At 41.1% G+C, this 21,634-nt stretch overlaps 1 protein-coding gene across 1 annotated transcript in view; it reads left to right on the forward strand.

The window, feature by feature from the left end:
- NTSR1 (neurotensin receptor 1) overlaps positions 1-21,634 on the forward strand; it is a 60,637-nt gene that overhangs the window by 25,973 nt on the left and 13,030 nt on the right. Inside the window, exon 2 of the mRNA XM_085314160.1 lies at positions 17,981-18,182. Coding sequence (XP_085170286.1) covers positions 17,981-18,182 — 202 coding nt within the window. The remainder of the gene's footprint in view (positions 1-17,980; positions 18,183-21,634) is intronic.

Here is a 21,634-nt window from a genome sequence, read left to right on the forward strand (position 1 = left end):
CTCCGCTTGCCGCAGCGGCAAGAGGAGAAGCCGGCGATCCAGGCTGCAGCCTGTGGCAGTGGCTCCCCGTGGGCCTCGGTGCTGGCTGCATGATCTGCTCTAGTAGCTTTTTTTTTTTTTGCAAATAGACTTAAAAAAAAGGGTCAAAGGATGATTTTGCAAACAAATTTTTAGCATAAGAGCTGTTGAGTAGCAGCATCAAGTAGAATTTTGAGGTGTTGGCCCGTTGCTGGAGTAGCAAAGCCAGTAAATAAAAACATTTCATTTTTCTGTGCTTGTTCTGAAACCGGTCTTTAGTAATGAATTAAAATTTAAAAAACATTAAATACTCAATTCTTGGCTATGAATATTTATGACAATATTGGACTTGCAAATCTAAGGTAATTTAAATGTCAAAACCGGTGTAAAGTCTTTCCTTCAGAGGATAAGTCAGAGAAAATTAATCTTGATTACAAGTCATAACATTGGGAAATTAGCATCTTAGTGCATCAGTGATAAACACTTCTGTACTATCCCCCTTTTAAGCTATATATTTTATAAAGATGAGAATTAATTTTAATAAAAAAAATGGCGCTTTACTTAACTAGCTAAGTTATGTAATTAACAGGGAAATCTTGGTTTCATTCATGGTATAGTGATTATTTCATCTTGCTAAATCACCTCTTCTCTTGCAAGGCCTCTGCCTCCAGAACTGTTTGGAAAGGAATGATTTCTACCTGAGACTGACTCTCTTCTCATGTCAAGGAAGCCTTTCTTTTCCCTAGGAATAAATGCTGTGATTTTTTTAACTGGTGCTTGTGCAAAGGCTGGTGTCAGCAAGCACCAGCATCATCAGCAGATGATGATGATACTGTTGACCTCTGCAGCCACCCTCAGATCCTTAAACCTGCAATCAGAATATTAATTCAAGGAATAGCAATTTACGTCTTTAGAGGCAGCCAGAGTTCCCATACAGAATTCAATAAGTTCACTGAACCCAGCACCTCACAAGTGCCTCATCTATTAGCCAGTTTCAAATGCTGGCTACAGCCAGATGCTATGGGGTAAGGTCCACAGAAATTTATAACAGAAAAGAAACCCACCCACAGACAAAACATTTTCCTCATGCCAGTCGTTTAGTGCCTGGATTATGCCTTAAAGCAAAGGAGATTTCATAAAGACTGCATTCAGTAATGAATTCTCAGTAGCTGTATCAGGAACAAATCTGACATTTGTCCTATTAGTCTCATTTGCAGTCTTATCTTGTGGCATTTAGTTTCACGTGTTCATTTTGCACCTTATTAAAAAAAAAAATCAATTTTGCAAAGCAGGGAGGCAATCAGGCTAAGGGCTTGTCTTTGTTGTTTGCAGTAGAGCTATGACCTTCTTGATATGTTTTCCCTTGGGATTGTTTCCTGAAGGACCGTGTGCCCTGCACTTCTGCGGATTCAGGGTCACGTTGGCCTCCCCTCACTCCTTTCATCTCCCACTTACACCGCAGAACTGCAGCTTTGAAACCTGCCTGAGGTCCTTGGGATCTGAGCTGTTCAACACGGGGGATTTTAATCAGCCAACAGAGACATTTTCTCACTGAAGGGACATGGCTTTCTTAGCCACCCTCCTCTCCACTAGTTTGGGATTACTCTTTCTGCTACTGCCTTTCCTTGCCCCTGTCCTTAGCCAAAGAGTACTTCCACACCGTGCTCTATAATCTGCCTATATAATCTCTTTGTGTATTTACCTGATGATTTACCTTCAGGATTTTGTGAGGTAGCAGGCTCAGCGCCCTGAAACCAATAGATTCTCTGAGCTCCCTGGAGACACTAGGCAGCAATACAACTGTTGGTCTTATCTCCCTGGAAAAATGGCTTTCCTCTAAAAATGTACCCCCAGGTTGACACCTGTAATTCTACAGTAAGAGCAGTAGAGTGCACAGTATTACTATGAAAATATCAAATAGACCCTTAAAAAGTAGTCTGGAGGTTTGTGCATGAGTGATCACCCCAATTTCTCTTATAGAGCCCATAGTTTCCCATGCATTATAATGTTTTGAGATGTAAGGTGAAGTCTCCAGGTCAGCCCAAGGTATCCATTAAAGCAATGGTAGATCCATCTCAACTAGCTTTAATACACCTACTTGTGGAAGGCAGTGTTGGCTGTGGCTGGAGAGGTCCAGGCTTTCCATGTCCACCTAGAAGCCTCTTGGAGCTGCCCACACTACTGCAGTGTCGAGCAAATCTTACCAGTGCTGGCCCCAGGATCCTCACATGCCACACTGGGGCTCTGCTTCCAGACCAGGTCAACCCATGCATCCGCTTTGCGTGCAGAGCAACCTATCTCGACACTTTGGGCATGGTAATTACTCACTGAAATGTAAACACACAATTGTGTCTGCTTCTGAAGCCTCCTTTGGAAAAGATAGCTCTAACTATATCCAGCTACCATGCTGTCATTTTTTCTCCCTTTCTGCATTTATCTGAGCCATTTGTTTTTCACTCTTACAACACCAAGAAAAGAAGGTGATACACTCATTGAACTGAGAGTGATTTTTTTTTCTATCCTCTGAATAGGCTTCTTTTTCCCATTCCTCCTCCAGTGCTTTACATCTTCAGCTCTCCATCTCTCTCTTGCAGTAAATATTCTTAACTCCCTGGCTGCAATGGGTGGACTCCGTAAATGTAGTGATGAACAAGCAGTTCTGTAGAGAAACCAGTAGTTTCGCTCAGCTCTGTGGAAGCAAAAGTGGTTTTCAAAGCACGATTGAAAAGAGCAGGTGATTCTTTAGGATCAATGCGAGATGTGCTGCAGGCCAATGACAGCATCATCTCTAACTTTCTTCAGGTCTCAGTAGGTCTGAGCTTTGGATTGTAGCTTAAAAATAATAACGTTGGCCCAGAAAAATACACATCAGGCTGTTGGAGTTTAAAGGATGAATGAGCAGCAGCTCAGAGGTACGTCCTGTAGACTGAGGTCTGGCAGGAGAAGGGGCCATGGCTTCCATTGACCCCTCTTGTTTTCCTGTGTAAACAGCCCCTAGATTTGAGCACAGGGACTAAGATGTGCACTAACAAATTTCTTGCTGTTATATTTCTTCATCAACGGCTACAGGAAATACTCAAAAGCCTTATTTCAGCTGCTCCCAAAGTCATCAGGAACAGACCTGAAAAAAATGACTAACGTAACAGTATTATAACACATCTGGTGGTTAAAGCTGGCTGACACCAGCAGCCTTACCGATCCACTTCCATTCACACTGGGAATGCTAGAGGACCAGGTTTCTCCCAATTCACACCATATTCCTATTTTTGTCCCCTTGCCATTCAGCTTATGTGTTGATGGAGGAAATGTAATTAATGGAGGAAGCCTAGTTAGTGTGTGATAAAGGAAGAACGACAAATCTTGTTTTGTGTTATATTTATGCCTTGCCCACAGCAAGACAGTGACAAAGTAGAAGGATTTGGCTACCATAAAACAGGTGCTCAGTGAAATACAACTGCACTTTCTTCCTTCAAAAATAGAGATTTGCAGAAAAGTGACTGAAACTTTCTCATGCTCAGCAAGATTTTAAAAATCCCAAAGACCTTCATGAGTAGTCCCATGATCATAAATCAGTGAAGCAGGTCTATAAACAAAAAATAGGCATCTTGATTTGCCTCAGTCACACTGCTCAAGCACAGCAGAGGGAGATAATTTTAGTCTTCCTCAAGATACTACCTGGAAGACATTTTTTCTTGGTAGCAAATCCAATCATCCTGATTAAGAAATGCATAGTCAGATCTCTCAGAGCTGCAGGAGAGAGATTCAGGAGATGCACACACCCACCCACACCTATACTCAGTGCTATTTGATCCTGTTTGGTTTTGAGAGGTCAGCTACATTTCCAAAGTAGCAGAACACCTTCAAGGAGAGCTGGAGGTCTCTCCAGCCCACTTCAGAGCCTGTTGAGAAAAGGGAGAGATACAGCCTCCTAGGAAGAACTGCCTTGGAAATAGGGACTTCAGGAGGGTCTTACAGCATTAACTTCCTCTAGAGAAAGCCCAGAGTTACAAGTTACATGGTGCAATGATTTTAACCACAGCCTGTGTAACTGATTTTATTGCACTTGCTTATTGATTTGCATTGGAATCTAGCAATAATTGCATGGATTTTCTATGTGTCTGTCTGTGGACAACGCTTCTGACTTGGTTGAGAAGAAGCATGAAGACTAGTTCTGGCCTATGCTGTCAAGGGCAGAAGAGGCTGTCCACACTCATTGCTGTTCCTTAAGCATGGTTAAAAGCCACCTGCAGCTCTGCATCCTTTTACAGCTGCCTCTCCACAAAGCCATGGTGGATCTTAACTCAGTTCTTATCTTGTCCTTCACCTTCTTTAACCCCAGTGTCCCCCGTCCCAGCCAGCTTACCTTCCCCAATCACTATGCTTTTCCATCACACCTCCAGAAAAAATTTCATTTCTTAGGTGCAAAGCCACTTTCTCCTAGAAAGATTTCATGGGGAGAGCTGTCAGCTCCCCTGGGGAAAAGTATCTTTCTTAGCGTAATTACATACCCATATAAATACAACCAACCAAAGGCCTTTTTTGTCATTGTAGTAATATCTATATTAGAAATCCTCCTGTTACAGAAGTGCTAAACCCACATTGCTAAATATCACCCCTGTACCAGGAATTGTTTTTTATGTGGATCAGGTGTTATCCTAGGACAGGTGCTGGTTTCTGCCTCTGCCTATGGGGCTAAGATTCAGTACTTCATGTTGAAATTAGTTTGTGTAAGTACATATATATTATATATACATATATATATATATATAAATATATAAAAAGAGAGACAAAAGATCTGCGGTACCATGGCCTAATAATGCAAGTTGAGGAGCAACTATGGTATTTTCTTAGTAAATTGAGGAATATTCCAAACTTCAGTTTTAAAGTTCAGACTCCCCAGAGAGATTGTTAGATTTTAATTGCTACCTTAATCAAAGTTTATTAGTGCTAACCAAGGCTTCTCGTGGATTTAAAATTCAACCATTTGTCAACTACTAATTATTTTAAGCAGTCAAGCTGTTATTTTGCCAGCTATATTAATGCAACTTCTCAGCATATGTGAAATACTAAAAATAGCTTCAGAATATTTGATCCTGAGACATAATTCAACAGACAAAGCATTCTTTGCAATGTTCTCGCTTGTCTCTCAGATGCCTATACCATCTCTTAGCCTTTTCTACAGGACTGCCTCCATCTCCTCCCAAAGAACATGCAAAACCAGAATCAAGCCCAGTGTGTTTCGATAGGAGAAGGATGTGCTCTTTTCATTTTCTCTTAGTTAATTCTCTCTTGAAGCACATGCTTCATGCATCAGGCTGAAGGTTTGAGTTGCTAGCTTGGTTTATAGTAAAGTCTCTACATAAAATCTTCAAAACCATCCTGGGTGTTGGAGCTCATTCTGCAATTCCCCTACACACCCACTCCCTCTAATAAGTATGTGGCTGCCTGCGACTCAGCTCATTTCACCTGCCAGTGAAATCCTCATTTCTCCCCCTGTAAAGGGCAGGAGAGAGATGCGACCCTGCAGCTTCATGTTCACTATGTTCTGGTGTGGCAGGGGCTTTGCCTCCCACTGCCTGGATCCACCTTCGATGTTGGTAGCAGAGAGGAGCCCATCACTCCATTTCTGCATGACAGTGCTCACCTGCAATATCAGCACGGGTTGAGTGTAGAATCGAAGTCTTATAGTCACCACGTGGGCACAATAAACCCTTAGTTTTCTGTCACGATACTGTGCGTTGCCAAGAAAGTGTGGGAAGAAAGAAATCAAACACCACTTCATTTAACTGCTTACTGGTCTTAGTATTTAGAGGTCTGTGCTTTATATATTTCCATGCTGGTGGTTTTGTGTCTTTTGTTTTATTCTACTTCTGAATATTGACTCAGAAATTCCCACGCTGTAGGCAAAAGCCATCCCTATCAATTATCAGGACTGAAATGACTCAATATTACCAAAAGACAGAACAAGAAAAGTTAAGGTGTAATTAACCGTCACCCTGGTTTCACCAAAATGTAATTATTTTTGACTTGCTTCAGGACAACTAGACCTGAGGAATAAAGTTGGGCCCAGCAAACATACTGACAGCAAAACTGGGTAAATTTAATTAATTAAACTTGTAGCTCAATGTACCCAACCATAAAAATCTAAGAAAGAAGTTTCTTGATGGAGGAAGTAAACAAGATTTCAATCTTTTAGACTGATTATAGCATGAAAGAGAATTATCTCTTTTGCTTTGTCACTTCTTTTTTTCCCCCTTCACCAGGTATGGGGAGAGAGCAGCCATCCTGGGCATTTTATCTTCCACATCTCCCTCTTAAGTCAGTAGCAAAAGACTCTGGATTAACTGAAGTGAGATGCTGAAGTTGCCAAAAACAACTTCATCAAGTATAAATCAAGTGAGGTGTTTTCTTTCTTTTTTCCCCCCTCCTCTTTTTTGGTAGCAGTTTTACTCTTGTGTTTTGTTTTGTTTTGTTTTTTAATACTCTTTTATCCTTCAGTTTTACTGAGTGATAAAGATGAATGTCCATAACGTAAAACACAGCATTTTGCAACAAATATCTTAAAACCAGGTGCCTCTCGCACCTTCACATTTGCTCAGTTCTCCAGTATACCTCTCCAGGATCTCCCGGATTTCATAGCTCAGTCTCTTTCTTTGGGGACCAGAAGAACCATTCAGGTTTGAGACTGGCATCCCGAAGATCAGGAAAGGAGGAAGTTTTTTCTTGTGAACAGTGATAATGAAGAAGGTTTTCTGGCATTTAGCAAGGTAACAGGGAGCTCTGAGGTCCCCAGAGAGTTGGATACTCAGGTATTATCCCTGTGTACAATTAGGAATAATAAGCCTCATATCAAACACTTATGTATGAATCATGTCTTTTTGCTATTACCTCCAATAAATCTGAAAATACTTTAACCACAGGATTAAAACTGTACATAGAAATAATGTTAAATGATCTCATCAGGAATCCAGTCAAGCTCAGGAATGCTACTGTTACTCAGTGCTCTGACATCTTCACAAATCCCATCTTGGGCAAGAGATGCGTTTAAGTTGGTCTGCATCAGATGTTTTTTCTTATGAAGAAATGATTTCTCCATGAAGGGAGATTTATGAATGGGAAAACTGGTAGAATGTTTTTGCCATAGCAATGATAGATTTTTTTGTCTCTATGCAATTTTTTTCCATCTGTTCTGTATCTGATTAACTCCTACAGCGTGTGTGATTAACTGTACTTCTCGAGATCATTAGCTGTTCTGCATTCCCATTATATTTCATCACTGTGGGGCCTCACACAGGCTTTAAAATGTTACATGTTAATTGTTCTTAATATCCTAATCTGCACTCACTCTCTTGCAATGTTCATGGATGTAAGGAGAGAAGGCTTGTTACCAGGAAAACATCACTATGTTGCAGCAAATACAAAATGCTAATGAAAATGCAGTTTAAGTGGATCCACTTTCTGATCTCAATACTAGAGCAAAATTAAACTCTAAGGAGTGAGACAGAAATATGGAAAAGAGATCTTAGATGGCTTTTTATTTCCAAACCCGTGCCAAGAGGAGTTCACACTCTCACTCTGCCAGTTGAATTTGTGTCAGTCTTTGACCCTAGCAGACTTCAGTTTCCTTCTTTTTGGTTATGAAAAATGCTTGTCTCCTGACAGGGCTTCCTGTACAGTGTGGGTAAAATGTTCAAGCTGTGAATGAGCACAGAAATAATCTAATCACAACTAGCACTTACCCTGTGATCTTTTGGCCCACTACAAATTTAGGACTATGCCCTTAATCCCCACACTGCCAAGGGTGACAGAAAGGCCCAATGGGACAAGGTGCCATATTCCATGTCCCACTCTGTGCTCAGTAATGAAACCGAGCTGAGCCAGCATCCAGTCCAGCAACATTTCCTTACTCCTTTTATTGTTGGAAACATATGAATTCTGGGGAACCTTTTGGAAGAGTTTGTGTCTGTTGTCAGCCGTTCCCCCAGGTAGGTACCTGGATGCTGCTGTATTTCCCCATTGGCGCTGCTTAGCTGTGTCCTAGCTTCAGAAGTTGCCTCTAATTGGTAGCTGACTGTAACATTTTGGCATTAGATACCTGTGCCTGTGAACAATGTTTTGAATCATTAGAACCTTTATTTTAAATGTCTCAGGATGATATTTAGTGCTTTAGAAAAGGCCTCACTGGGTTAGAGTTAAGCTGCTCCTCAATCTTTTTGGTTTATGCTTACAGCTCCCAGAAGATGGACAGGGAGCCATCTGAGATTAGATTAGAGCAATTCAAGCTATCATACTCTGTTGCCTTGGATATGAAATATGGTACCCGTAGTGACCTAGAGCTAGGTATAATAGTCTAGGATTTAGAGTGCGATAATAACCATAGTCTTCTGTGGCCACTTTTCATATTGTTTTAAATATTAGCAGCTGGATTTCGGTATCTTTAATCAGAGGCCTTTGATCCTCCAATTAAGGTAACAATGGGATATAATGTCTATTATCAAATTTTTGTGTACTATTTCTGGTTACTGGGGAAAAGGGGGAATCGTTTCACTTGGCACGCAAAACCCCTCTGCTCTCTGCGTAGAGGTGGTGTTACATGCACCACCGTCTGGAGGTACAAGAGGACCTCGCTGGGGTGGCAAGGTGTGAGCATACATACATGCAACTGTGGAATAGACACAGAGCACTTAAAGCTACCCCTGCTGTCCACATCTCGGGGCAGCTTTGATGCAAGGATAACAGCTATGTCAAATTGCATCACACTCTCAGGGGTATTTTCAGTAGCAGCCACCAGCAATAAAATGTGACAGGCAGATATGTGTAAGTTAAAACTAGAAACATGTAAAGATCAAGCCCTTGTTCAAATACCTTGTTAGAGCTCCAAATCAAACACAGGCTTTGTCACCTGGCCCTATTCCTATTTATCCATTATTTATATTTCCACACTGGGACACACTTGTCTTGGAAAAGGACCAGTGTACATATTCTGCTGTACAAGTCCTCACAGTCAACTATTTCAGGCTTGTTAGGTTGTTCTCTTACTTTCATATTCTTTTAGGCTTCCCCAGATCTGTAATTTAATTCAGACATTTATTAAATAAATGACCTGAGAGATGAAAGATTAAATACTAAAATTTGGTGCTAAGTTATACTCTAAACCAAGCTACACTGAAATTATGGAAATGCCTCTCTGTTTTTCCCTTTCCAGGATATCGTTTTTCTGTTTCCACATTCTTCCCTCTCCCAGGTATTGGCTATAAAAGCTGTTGCTGTTTACTTTCATCACTCACAACTGCAAACCTATCCTGCCCTGTTATATCTAAGGAATGGCATTTAGCTGATAACTGCTAAATACTTGGCATGGAAATTTGGAAAGCTATGCAAAAGCAGGATTTAATTAGATGGTAATTTATTTTCTGGAAAAGAAAAATCTTTGGATTTTATCAGATACATTCTGTGAACATCAAATATGAGTATCACTGCCAAATGTTCTTTTTGGCATGGCAATGCAATGTGCATTTCCTTTTCCTGCTTTGTCTTCCACAGGTTGCCTTATCAAGAATTATGGTGGTTTGCTTATTAAAGGCTGAAATTATCCACTGGGTTGTTAAAAAAAATGCTAATTCTGGACACTGAGTGAGATAACCAATAATTTTGTAAAGTACATTTAGTCAAATAAGTTTTTTTGGCAGTGAAATGTTGATGTAGCAGAACGTGCTTTTGTGATTGACATATGCTAACAATACTGCCTCTACAGTCAGGGGGAGGATAATTTACTTTTCATTTCCATTGGAAATGAGGTGAACCAGAATGTGGTAGATTGTTAAATCTCATCTATGTGGTTTGATTTACTCAAAAGCGTATGCTGAATGATACTGTTCATCCTTAGGAGCTGAGTTCTCTCTACCGTCACTTCCAGGAAACCAGCAAAGGTGAATCTTCTCCTGAGATGCTTTTCAGCCCCTTCTGGGTTTAGCAGCCATTTCCCAAGGCATATCCTAAGGATCCAAGATTGCTGAACTGATAGAGAGCCTCTACATGAAGAAAGATTCCAGTAGAAAGCTGGAAGAATCAAAGCTGGTTTCCTTGCCATGCCTGAAGGTGTTTTTCAGCCAGGTTTTGGGGAAGCTGAAGGCTTCCCACAGGCAGATATGATGAGAGGAAATGCAGACTGAGATAAACTTAGTCAGTCCGGGTGAGTTTTCAGCAGCTGGCTGTTCCCTGCTTCTTGTCCTCTTCAGTGGTGTTTTTTGTCCCCAGACAGGAGGGAGAACAAATCCTTATGCCCCAGCGGCAGCACTCACTGCTGGAAACAAACCCTTGCCACGTCAGGTCTTCTGGCCTTGCCTATCCCTCAGCTTTGGTCAATCTTTTTGGCAAGCATCTGCCTTTTTGTCTCAGGACACATGTTGCTGTCTGAACCCAGTATTTAGTGTTTGGTGTCACTTCCTCATTAATCAGGTGCAGGAGGCACCTCCACGCCTTCCTCCTGTGTCTCATTCCAATGGTTTTACCAGGAGGAACCACTCTGGTCTCTGCCACGAAAACTTAGTCATAATTCAGGACAAAAGAGTTATCACTTCATCTCAGGCTGCTTGTCTCCAGCTGTCCAACACATCTGCTCATGGTAACTCGCTCCTGCTGTCACTGGTTCCTGGCAGGTTTCTCTGAAATCTAGAGCTGCTGGTTTGTGGGATGCACTAGTGCCATATGACATAGCACAGTACTACCCTAGCTACTGGCATTTCCTACTTCGGCATTTTTATTTTGTGGTTTGTGTTATGTATTTGTTTAGGAAAAGAGATCTTTTCATGGCTAAATACAAAATAAATTCAAAAAAAATTTATGTTTTTCAGTTTCAATAAAAGAGCATTTTGTGATACAAATTTTTCATTCAAAATATTTTGGATCATTCTGGTTTTTGCCTTTTTTTTTTTTAATTTTTTTTACTAGTAAGTAAAATAGTAAGTATTTCAAGTGGTCATGTTTAGTTACCCTATCTCCAGGAAGACTAGATCTAGGCTTTAGCCTGATTTTAAACTTTAAACTGAGTAAGCAGTCTCAGACCTAGTAAAATACCTAAAAATGTCTGTTAACAGTTCTACACCCTTTCAAAAGTTTGCACTGAAGAATCACAGAAATAGTCACTTACTGGCATTCAGATGATTCAGGCAATCAGATCTGGCTTGGAGCAAAACTGCCCTGCTGCAGCTAGGGCAGGATCTTCCTCTGATGTTCTCTCAGGTGCAATAAAGAGTTTCTAATCATGGAACTGACCCTTGCTTTTACATATTTTCCTCCTGCTTTAAAAATAACAGTCCCTAATGTCACAGAAAAAAAGCAAATCAGAAAGCAAATACCAGGACTCCACTAACTCTCCTTTTCCTCACCTGAGTGAGCTTCCCTTTTGAGTGCTCTAAGTGTGGGGTTGCCAGTTAGGAAGGTTTTTGCTGCCGATTTTTAAAGGGGAAATGCCCCATGAGTTTAATTGAAAATCAAAAGTAGCTCAGCACATTTATATGCAGATATGATTCCTTAAGGAAAGATTTTGATCTTATATGAAAGTCTTAACATTAAATTACAAGGAAGCGGAGCAGACGCGTACAAATGCTTGAGCCATTGCAGAGTGACTAGACAAATTCCCTTCGTACCTTCTGACCCCTCTCCGCTCGTCCCTAGCCCTCAGCAATGCACATCTTCCCTTAGCAAGCGGTGGGGCCTGCAAACTGGTCTCTTCTATTTTCCTTACATGGAGACAGAGGTAAGCTTTTCCTTTGGCACAATGATACTAGATAAAAACTTTTTAGGGGGGAGTTTGCCTCTGTGTTGTCCCCTTAGAGATGCTGCTCCAGGGTACTGTGCAGAAATAGATGAGAGTCATGACCTGGGCAGTTAAAGACCCCTCATGTGCTGGGACAGGGTGGAAACACCTGACCTGGATGGCTTCCAGCAGTCCCTGGAAGAGCTTGTTCTGGTGGCTGGGCTGGACATGCAGTCGAGGACCACTGCCCTGGGGTAAGGCATAGAGCAAGCTGCACCTTTACTCTCTGTAAGTGCATAAAATTCCTCTAACAGATGTAGTTTTCCCCCTTTTCCTTTTCAAATATATAGACACTGAAGTCTGTGTTTGCAGGAAGAGGGGAAATGGAATTTTTCAGTTCCCAGCTGAAAAAACATCTCTTTCCAAAGAGGTCTTTGGGTATGTGTTCCTCCAAAAGTGACCCTAGAGCACTACTGAATAAACCTTTGCAAAACCTCAAATTTACAGGACCTATTTAAGCCCTGTGGGGAGTCATTAAGCTAAGTTATATGCCTATCTTACCTATCACCACTGTGAATGAACTGATGTCTGCTTTCAGTGGTAACCCAGGGAAACCATGGCAGCTGAATAATTTGAGGGACAACTTGGCAAAAGCAAATCACGTCTCATGAAGCTCAGCAGAGTCAGGGGAATTGTTTTCAGTACAAAAGACTTAGGAAAAGTCACAAACCGAAAATCTGGGTTCTTGTTTGGTTTCATTTGATTTTGCTTGTCCATTCCCCTGTGTTTCTCCGACCCTCCTATTTTGAAAGAATAAGAAAATTCACATCACGCTGAATTCTCCAGTCTCCTCCTGCTCAGATAAACAACAAAAAGTAGGATTTTTATTGAGCTGATGATTGAGATAGGCTGATAACTGTCTTTTTCCCCTGCAGAAGTATGGCTTAATTTCCATGAATTTCCATTTATCTTCTCATGAGCTTATGAAGCCCCATCGCTAGCCTTGCTCTGTCTTCTGTGCCCTGCAAAACCCTGGCTCAGTTTAAGGCTTCGTATGTGGGGTTGAATTTAGGCTTCCTCTGGCAACAGTGGGCTAAGAGAAAGCTAGGATGAAAAGTTTGCCAGGAGATGTGATTAACAAAATGGACCCACAGCAAGGCCAAGCCACTTCTCTCGAAGTCTGGGTGACCCTTTGTGCATGGGAGGTGATCCTGCCCCTCTACTCAGCCCTGGTGAGGCCACATCTCTTGTACTGTGTCTAGTTCTGGGCTCCCCAGGACAAGAGAGGCATGGAGCTACTGGAGAGAGTCCAGCGCAGGGCTACGAAGATGATCGGAGGGCTGGAGCATCCACCCTATAAGGAACAGCTGCGAGAGCTGGGCCTCTTCAGCCTGGGGAAGAGAAGACTGAGGGGGGATCTTATCAATGTGTACAAGTACCTGAAGGGAGGGTGTCAAGGGGACAGGGCCAAACTCTTTTCAGTTGTCCCATGTGACAGGACAAGAGGCAATGGGCAGAAACTGAAGCACAGGAAGTTCCGCCTGAACGCGAGGGGGAATTTCTTCCCTGTGAGAGTGACGGAGCACTGGACCAGGTTTCCCAGAGAGGTTGTGGAGTCTCCTTCTCTGGAGATCTTCAAGGCCTGCCTGGATGCAACCCTGTCTAACATGCTCTAGGTGACCCTGCTTGAGCAGGGGGGGTTGGACGAGATGATCTCCAGAGGTCTGTTCCAACCTTACCAATTCCGTGATTCTGTGAAAAGAGCCAACTGCTATCACTGCTGTGGCTTGTGCTCCTCCCAGAGCACAAAAGAGCCAGTCTGAGCCTCATCCAAGGTTTGCACACATGGCTCTCACTGCCCCCTCGTCCTGAGCAGCTCTTGTCCTCTCGGTGTCATCTCCATTTCATGCTCAGTGAATAAGGCCGAGGGTAAACTGAGGACCATACACATAAATATTTTTAGGTGTCTTCACTCTGCTCCTCCATATTGATATCAGACAGTTGTGGCCAAGCTGGGATTAGATTCCAGGAGAAACAAAACCAACCAGCCTTGAGTGTTACTGCCCCAGTAGCGCTGGAAGAAACGGTTATTATTTTAAGCAAGACAAAGTGCAGTTCAGTCCCGAGGAATAATATAGCAATAGCAGCATGGAAGTAGGTTAGTGTTTCATTCTCTCTTGCCAGTGGCAAACATTGTAGTATTGAATTTTCTGTTTCTTTTTTTTTTTCCTTTCTTTTTTTTTTTTTTTCCATGAGGATTTAGCACACAGTTACAGGGGTTTTTTACACTGGAGAGCTGTCCATGCTGAGGTTTTCTGTACAGCTTTGTGCTTCTGCAATATGTTCAGACTTCAGACATCACTATCCATCATGATGCCAAGTAGAGATGTTGGATTTGTTGATTTACATTGATGCAATTGTATCAATTTTAATGGAGAGTAGAATCAAACTGAACCTTTCTTGATGATAGCAGAGATGAGCCAAGTCACTCTGGTTGTGGATCCAAACAACCCTGAATACTGAAATAGTTTTGATACAGTATCACACAAAAAGTCCTTTTCATGATGAGCCAACCTAAAGCCCTAGATTTCAGGGAAAAGGTGAACACTACTTTCATTTCTCCTATCCTGGTGAGAGGCAAGTGTTTTGTGAGATATCAGGGCTCTCAGAAAAAATGGCTGTTAGTGAAGGGAAAGTAAAAAAAAAAAAAGCTGCAAAAAAATGGAAAACTGTTATGGTCTTGTGAAATAGTAAACATTTTTCTTCAGCATTAGATATGAGTGCTTTGGCGCTTGAGTCGTTTTCCCACATGGGAGATCTGCATCTTTAATTTTTGACTGATTGCTTCAGGTAGATCCCAGAGAGACCTCTGTAAGGTACATAAAGACACAAAGGCTCACAAAGGTGTTCATTGACAGCGATAGCTGTTTTAGTCCCACAGACAGTAAAAATTTCAGCACTGTAGAAAATCCCATTAAACACCTATATAAGGTTTTCTGCTCCTAAAGACCTTTGAATGTGTAGTTCTGGGATCTCAGACCAGCTTTTCTTGAAGTCAGTGGGGAACATTCTGTTGTCTTCCTAGAGAGGTATTTGAGGCATCAGTGCCAGTAGTGTGCAAAGTCACCTGAAAATGAAGTGTTACTGCATTGCCATACAGAATTGACTGGGGTCTGAACTTAACAAAACTCAGAAAACATAACACTGGAATACAAAGGGCTCAGAGGAGGGAGATCAGCTTTTGTAGCCTTTATTGTGCTCAGGAGTTTGTGCTTGCAAATAATCCTTTCCCCAAATTAAAACTTTCTGCCTCTGGGGAAAATATTCAATTTTTTTAAACTATATTAGAGTTTTGGTACAAATGAAGACAGGGAAAAAATCTTTAAATATAGCCTTTCATGGAAAGCATGCAATTTTTACAATTTGACCATAACAATTCGTAAAAGGGAAAGTCAATACTATTCTAGACAGTTTCTCAAGCTCTTTGCAAACAGTATAATTAAGGAATGAATCAAGATTTTAAAGAAAGCTTGGAAAAGACTTTTTGAGCTCTGTGTAATTATATTAGGCAAGACTAATTTATAGCTAGGGCAAAGTTTTTGAACAAAAGCCAACCAGCTCTGAATCTCAGGTGACAGAGTTAAGTATTTCCCTTTACTGATTTGCAAACATTGTTCAACAGGTAGGAAAGAAGGGCATTTAGCAGCTAAAGCAGTAGAAATAGATATGTAAGACCACAGGGCTCATTTCTGAATCTGACCTGATAAGCTTGGACAAGTCATTTCACCCCTGTGTGCTACAGTTCAGCCCAGCTGTATTGTGTAGGGTAAATAAATAAAATCAGTTCTTTATATAAGCACAAATTACTCTCTTGGAGAAACTATATCTCTTTGTACCAGATGAGAACTTGGTTCCTGCTGCTTAATGATGTTTCCTAGTGTCTTGAGAAGACACCAAAAGATAAGTCATTTCTTATATTCAGAGGGCATGATGTCTGTTATCTTTTAGAAGGTAAAGATAGCTTAGAAAAGTACTATATCTTTTAAAAAAGAAGCCATTAACAGCTTATAATGGTGGTGTGTCTCTAGGAATTTCCCCAGGAAACTGTCCATAGAGGAGTACTGTTGTTATTACTAGCATAAACCAAGCGAGATGTTCTCACGATTGTGGGTTGCTAGAGACAAAACTCAGCTGGTATTTTTGTTAAATGCATCAAGCTCTGGAGCACATAGTGTACAGGGACTTGATCTAACTAAAGAAAACTTTGGCAACAACGATGCTGCCTGTCTTTGCCAAAAGAGGAATTGTATCTTTCTTAAATTTATGAAAAAAAGAAACTTAAGTGCTTCTAATTGTTGATGCACCTGCTACCCCTATGCTTATGTGCTACTTGATTCTTTGTTTTATGGGTACTGTGTTGCATTCTGTGTGGTTTGGGATTCTTTTTCCATGCTTATCTTCAACTCTGGCATTTCTGAGTCCCTCCAGAGCAAAGAAAATACTAGATTTGGATATACAGCTGATAAATGCCTGCATACTTTGGTGTGCATGCTGCAAGTAGGTGAAGAGGGGATGTCTCCACCAAAGAAGATGAAGCACTCATTTGCAGATGAGACTTTTGTAGTTCTTCAGTCTACAAAAATGTGATTGGCTTAGGACGCAGGGTTACTTCCGTATTTTAGGGTACTCAGGTGCAAGAGTAATGTGGCTATTTGGTAGAAAAAGTTAGAATGCTTGGAACACTAAGACATGCACAACCCCCCCTGTTGTTTTTGCTATTTTATTATTTTTATTGTTTTATCATTTTTAATAAAACTGCTTCCATACTTCTAGTGATTTACAACATGCAGTTTAACTACTATTAATATTTTTAAATTTTAGAACTGGCCCAGTTTATGACATGTTATGACCTGTAAAGCTTCCAAGAGATGTGAGTTATCACAGAGGTTTGTGGGGAGGAAAGCCCTGCCTGTCTGGTGATGGTGTCTGTCAACCCCTGTGGAGGTACAGCCAGTGTCCATGCCACTGCTTTCATTGCAAACAGGCAGGCAGAGAATCTTAACTTCTAGTCAAAAGATATCATAAGAAATGGAAGTGAAAGGCACGAAACTAACAAGTTTTCTGTGCAAAGATCAAGGTTAAAATAGAGATCCTAATGTAGGTACAGTTGCACCAATTCAGTTCCTACAAATGTATAGTTCCCACTGTCTTAGATCACTGAAAGACATGAGAGAGAAAGCATCATTTTCAACAGCTTGAGCCATGGGACATTAAACCAATGGGAAAACTTTAAGTGAATTTTGATTTGGTCCCCACTCCTCACAGTGATGCGATACACTTCCTCCTGAGCCATACTGCGGAGAGGAAGATTCTTCTTCTCAGTCCCTGTGTGCTGATGAGGAGGGCACCATCCTGTCACGTCAGCCTTGACACAAACTCACAGGCAGAACTATAGGTGTCTCTTCTTCCCCAGGCTGCCTCTTACTAAATTTGTTTCCAGTTGGGTCTATAGACAGCACAGAAGGCATTCAGCGAGACTTCCTGCTTTTATTTGACACGAACAGTGACTTCCACTTGATTCAATCACTGCTTAATCTGATCCTCCATTTAATTTTATCAAAACTGTAGTAATCAAATAATTTGTACTAAAAACAATATAACTTCCACTTGTTTATTCCAATCAATTTTAATCCTTTAAGGCACAAGGTTTATTGGATAATTTGATCAGCAGATAACAAAAAGCTGTCATTAAACCTACCAGGAAAGGCCATAACACAAAAAAGAGAGTAAAAAGGTTCCAAGGAGAGCTCATAATAAAGAAAATATACAGTAATATACTGTTACTTAGAAATCATTCTGTGCACAATGAAAGCTAAGAACTGTCCTGCTGTTCACAAGATAAAAAGATCAATAGCATATTTCGGTCAAGAGATTCCTGGTGATGAACTGCATTGAAAAGGGGAAAATAACATAATTGGATGCAGGAGACTTTGTCTTTGTTGAGGCTGACCCACCTGAATGAATGCACGTCAGTGTTTAAGCTTCCCCTCTGTGCAATAAGCCTTCTTCTTCAAAAGCCAAAAACAGCCAAGAACTTATATTTCCATGGCATGCTGTTTGTTTCTTGCTGTGTGAAATAAAATACAATCTCTTGGTTCATCGATTGTTCTCCTCCCATGACTGTGCCACATTTTTTCCTCACAGGTCAACACCTTCATCTCTTTCGTGTTCCCCATGGTCGTCATTTCTGTGCTGAACACTATCATTGCCAACCAACTCATGGTCATGTTCAAGCAGGCTGCCCAAGAAAACCAGGTTTGCACTATCGGAGGGCAGCAGACGATGCTCAGCATGTCCATGGAGCCCAGCCGGGTGCAGGCCTTGAAGCATGGCGTGAGGGTCCTACGTAAGTACTCACACACTTCAGCACTGAGCAGGCTAGAGGTGTCTATGTAAATGTGCTTTGATGAGTAACAGATTGAAATTGGTAAACACTTTTGTTCAAAACATACCTTCAACGAAAAATAGCTTTTTTTGAATCCCCGAAGTGCCCCCAAATGATTCAACATTTCCAAAGTTGTCTGGTTTTCTTCTCATAGCCAAAATTTGGGGGAAATTTTTTTTTTCCTCTTTTACTGTCTTCCCTTCTTCTTCAATTTATTGTTGAGTTGCCAAGAGTTTTTTAGAGAATTTTATCATCTATTTTCCTTTTTATTTTCTTTTTCTCTCTTAGTCACTTTCCTCAGTCCTAATCTTCATTTAAAGGATAAAAGGAAGTTTCATATTGAAAAAGGGAGCAAGGGAGAGAGAGAGATTTAGACACTATTTATTGTGTTCAATGGAGCAGAAGTTGAAAAATGAAAATTCTGAATTTAAGAAAAAAAATCATATTCTGTGAAATAGAAACAACTTGAGAATAATGTTTTCCTGTTTTGTTTTCTACTTTTGGCCAGCTCCAGTCTGAATACCTCCCTTTCATATGTTGCTGTTTTCAGATTGAGTGGATCAGGGAATTGGCATAGTTTAAAAACCAAAAAAACTCATCTTGCAGGATTGGTTTTGAATGGATGGACTTGAACATTCATCTCATTTGGATTCATTAGGTGCATAAGCCATTATGCTGGAGCAAAAGAGGAAGAGCAAGTGCAGCAAAGTGAGGGGTGTGGGCTGTGCACTGAGTCCAGAGTAGCTAGGAGACACAAAGGTAGTGTTTTTTCCAAAGACAGCACGTCCCGGAGCTACGGGGAGAGAGGCAGAGGGCTTTGCAAAAACTAGCTACAGTCTCAATGTAGAAATGCACTTTAAGCATATTCTTAAATTGATTCCTTTTCCAGAGAGGGCTTCATTACAGGCTTAGAGCTAAATATGCATGTAAGTGCCATCCTGTGTAATTATGCTCCTCATTAACCAAAATTTAAATACCAAGTCAGTTTAATGATATCTCCAGTTTTGCTAACAGACTCATATGGGACTTGGATCTGTATTTAGTGATACATGCAAAACTTTTAAAACATTCCGAATTGCCTGTAGAGTGGACTCATAGCACAGAATTTGCAGCCAGGTTAACATTATCCACAGTGAATTAGACACACAAACTCCTGTCAGCTGTTATGAGCAGAGACTTTCAAAACTCAGTGTTAATGGGTTTCTTTCTCTTGCACTCAAAGAAAAAGAATTGCTGTGATGGTGTTCTCTGCTTTATTAAAGGTGTATGGAAAATCAATTTTCCTCTGAAGATATACACATAGGAGAAAAGAGTTTCTCGCAGTCATAGCTTTGACTCAAATTTCAAATTTCCTCTCTCTGTTGGAAAAAAAATGTGACCAAATGACTCAGATTTTTAAGAAAAGGTTTCTGATCAATTCAGTCTTTTTCTAATGTTTCTCCTCTTCAAAACTAACTCCCAATTGTTTCAAATGTGAAATAATGCTAAAATGTAACTTTCTGTTGCTTTGCTAGCAAAATATTTTTCACATAATCCTATATACTAGATATTTTATAATAACCCAGAGATAACTTCACTGCACACTGGAAAACTTGAAGTGAGACCGTGACAGAAGCAATCATTGTACTCTCTGCAATGACACTTACTACTGCATTTACACATAACCAGGGTCAATCCATCTGAACCTCCTGTGTTGCTCTGATTAGTACAGCAGCAGATTGCATGTCTTCTCTCTCCAAAAGCTTCCAAAACCAGCCTACACGGTACCATATAAACACACTACTCTAAAAAATATCTCAAATAGGGCTAAATATTAGGGCCAATGTGTGATAAGCAATGCCTAGTAGCTCCAGATGAATTCTGACCATGGTGGGAGAGGTCCCTGCTTCTCCCCAAGTCCAGTGCCTGGCTGTGGGGGAAGGTGACTCAGATTTGTATCCTTTTCTGGGAGCGAAATGTCTCACTATAACCATAATGCTGTAGATTTCTCAAAGTACACACATGGTCCTCTTTTATTCTGCTTTTTCATTTGGTTTTCATTCTTTTTTTTCTTCATTTTTTTTTTTCTTTCTTTNTTTTTGGCTTGTGCTTGTAAATAGAACTCCTCAAATCCCACAGGGCTGATGATTTTTTTAAATGGATGAGATGGATGACAAAGGGGATTGAGCAACGCAATATTTTTTGCGTGTCCCGGTGATCTGTGCTGGAAGCCAGGACTGATTTTTGGGATTCCTTTCATGAGTTGCAGTTCTGCTCCCACAGTACATTGCACTCAATGGTTTGCAAACTCTAACCAAATCAAAATACACAAGAAAGACATTTTTTTTGTCCCAAACCAAATCAGTATGCATCAGAAATTTCAAGAAAAAGCCTCATTTTGTGGCACTTCTAGATGAATTTTGCAGCCCTTTGAGGACTGGCTAACTAAACATTTTTCAGACAAATTCCCAAGCCCTGCTCTGGAAAACACCTTCATACATATTTCACATGCAATAAAAGGTTCACATATGTACATTCAATTACTGCAGTTGCTCAAACAACATTTCTAGCTGTGAGCAGAAATGGCCATTTATTAACTGCTCAGATGGCTATTCATAACTGTATGGAGAAATTAGACAAAATTGTGATCAGTGTGGATGAAGACAGAAAGAGGGGTTTTTTTATTCATCCGAACAACCTCAATCAGAGTAATCATAAATCATCTTTTCCTTTTTGCCTTTGCTCGTTGATAATATAAAGCTAAGGAACAGACTTGTTCACACATACAGACTCTCTGAGGAAGAGCTTCCAAATCAATTCAAAAGCAAAACTGGCCCAGCATTTTAATGATTCAGTCAATAGCAACTTTCGCCTTTCATATAGGGCTTTATTCCCTTTCTTTTTCTGCAGAGCTTTGGTTCAGACAAAGGTTAAATAAAAGATCCTGAACTCAGGAATCAGTTTGTACTGTGGATGTCTTCATTAAATAAGACGAGGAAAAGACCAAAGTATCTGGAAGCTTAAAATGACGCTCGAAAGAGCAGAAGCTGTTCAAAAACAGTATCCAAAACAGCTGCGCAGTGCCGGGGCCCTGCCTCGGGCGCCAGGCCTGCAGGTGTTAGCGGCTTCCTCGCCTGTTTCTTGGCGCGCCTGCCTGTTTCCATTTAGCTGCCTTTTCTGGCTTCAGCCACAACATCTCACACCCAGCTCTGTCCGGGGGACGCGGAATCAGCACAAAGTGGGTGAGATGGGGCAGCGCGCAGCCCTCAGCGGTGTCTGTGAGGCAGCACGTCAAATAAGGCACAGGCGTGAGGCACAGGCGTGAGGCACAGGTGTGAGACAGGCATGAGGCACAGGCGTGAGGCACGGGTGTGAGACAGGCATGAGGTACAGGCGTGAGGCACAGGTGGGAGGCACAGGCATGAGGCACAGGT

This window comes from Rhea americana, unplaced genomic scaffold, assembly GCF_003343005.1.
Source record: "Rhea americana isolate MKP2758 unplaced genomic scaffold, rheAme1 scaffold_4, whole genome shotgun sequence".
NCBI lineage: Eukaryota > Metazoa > Chordata > Aves > Rheiformes > Rheidae > Rhea > Rhea americana.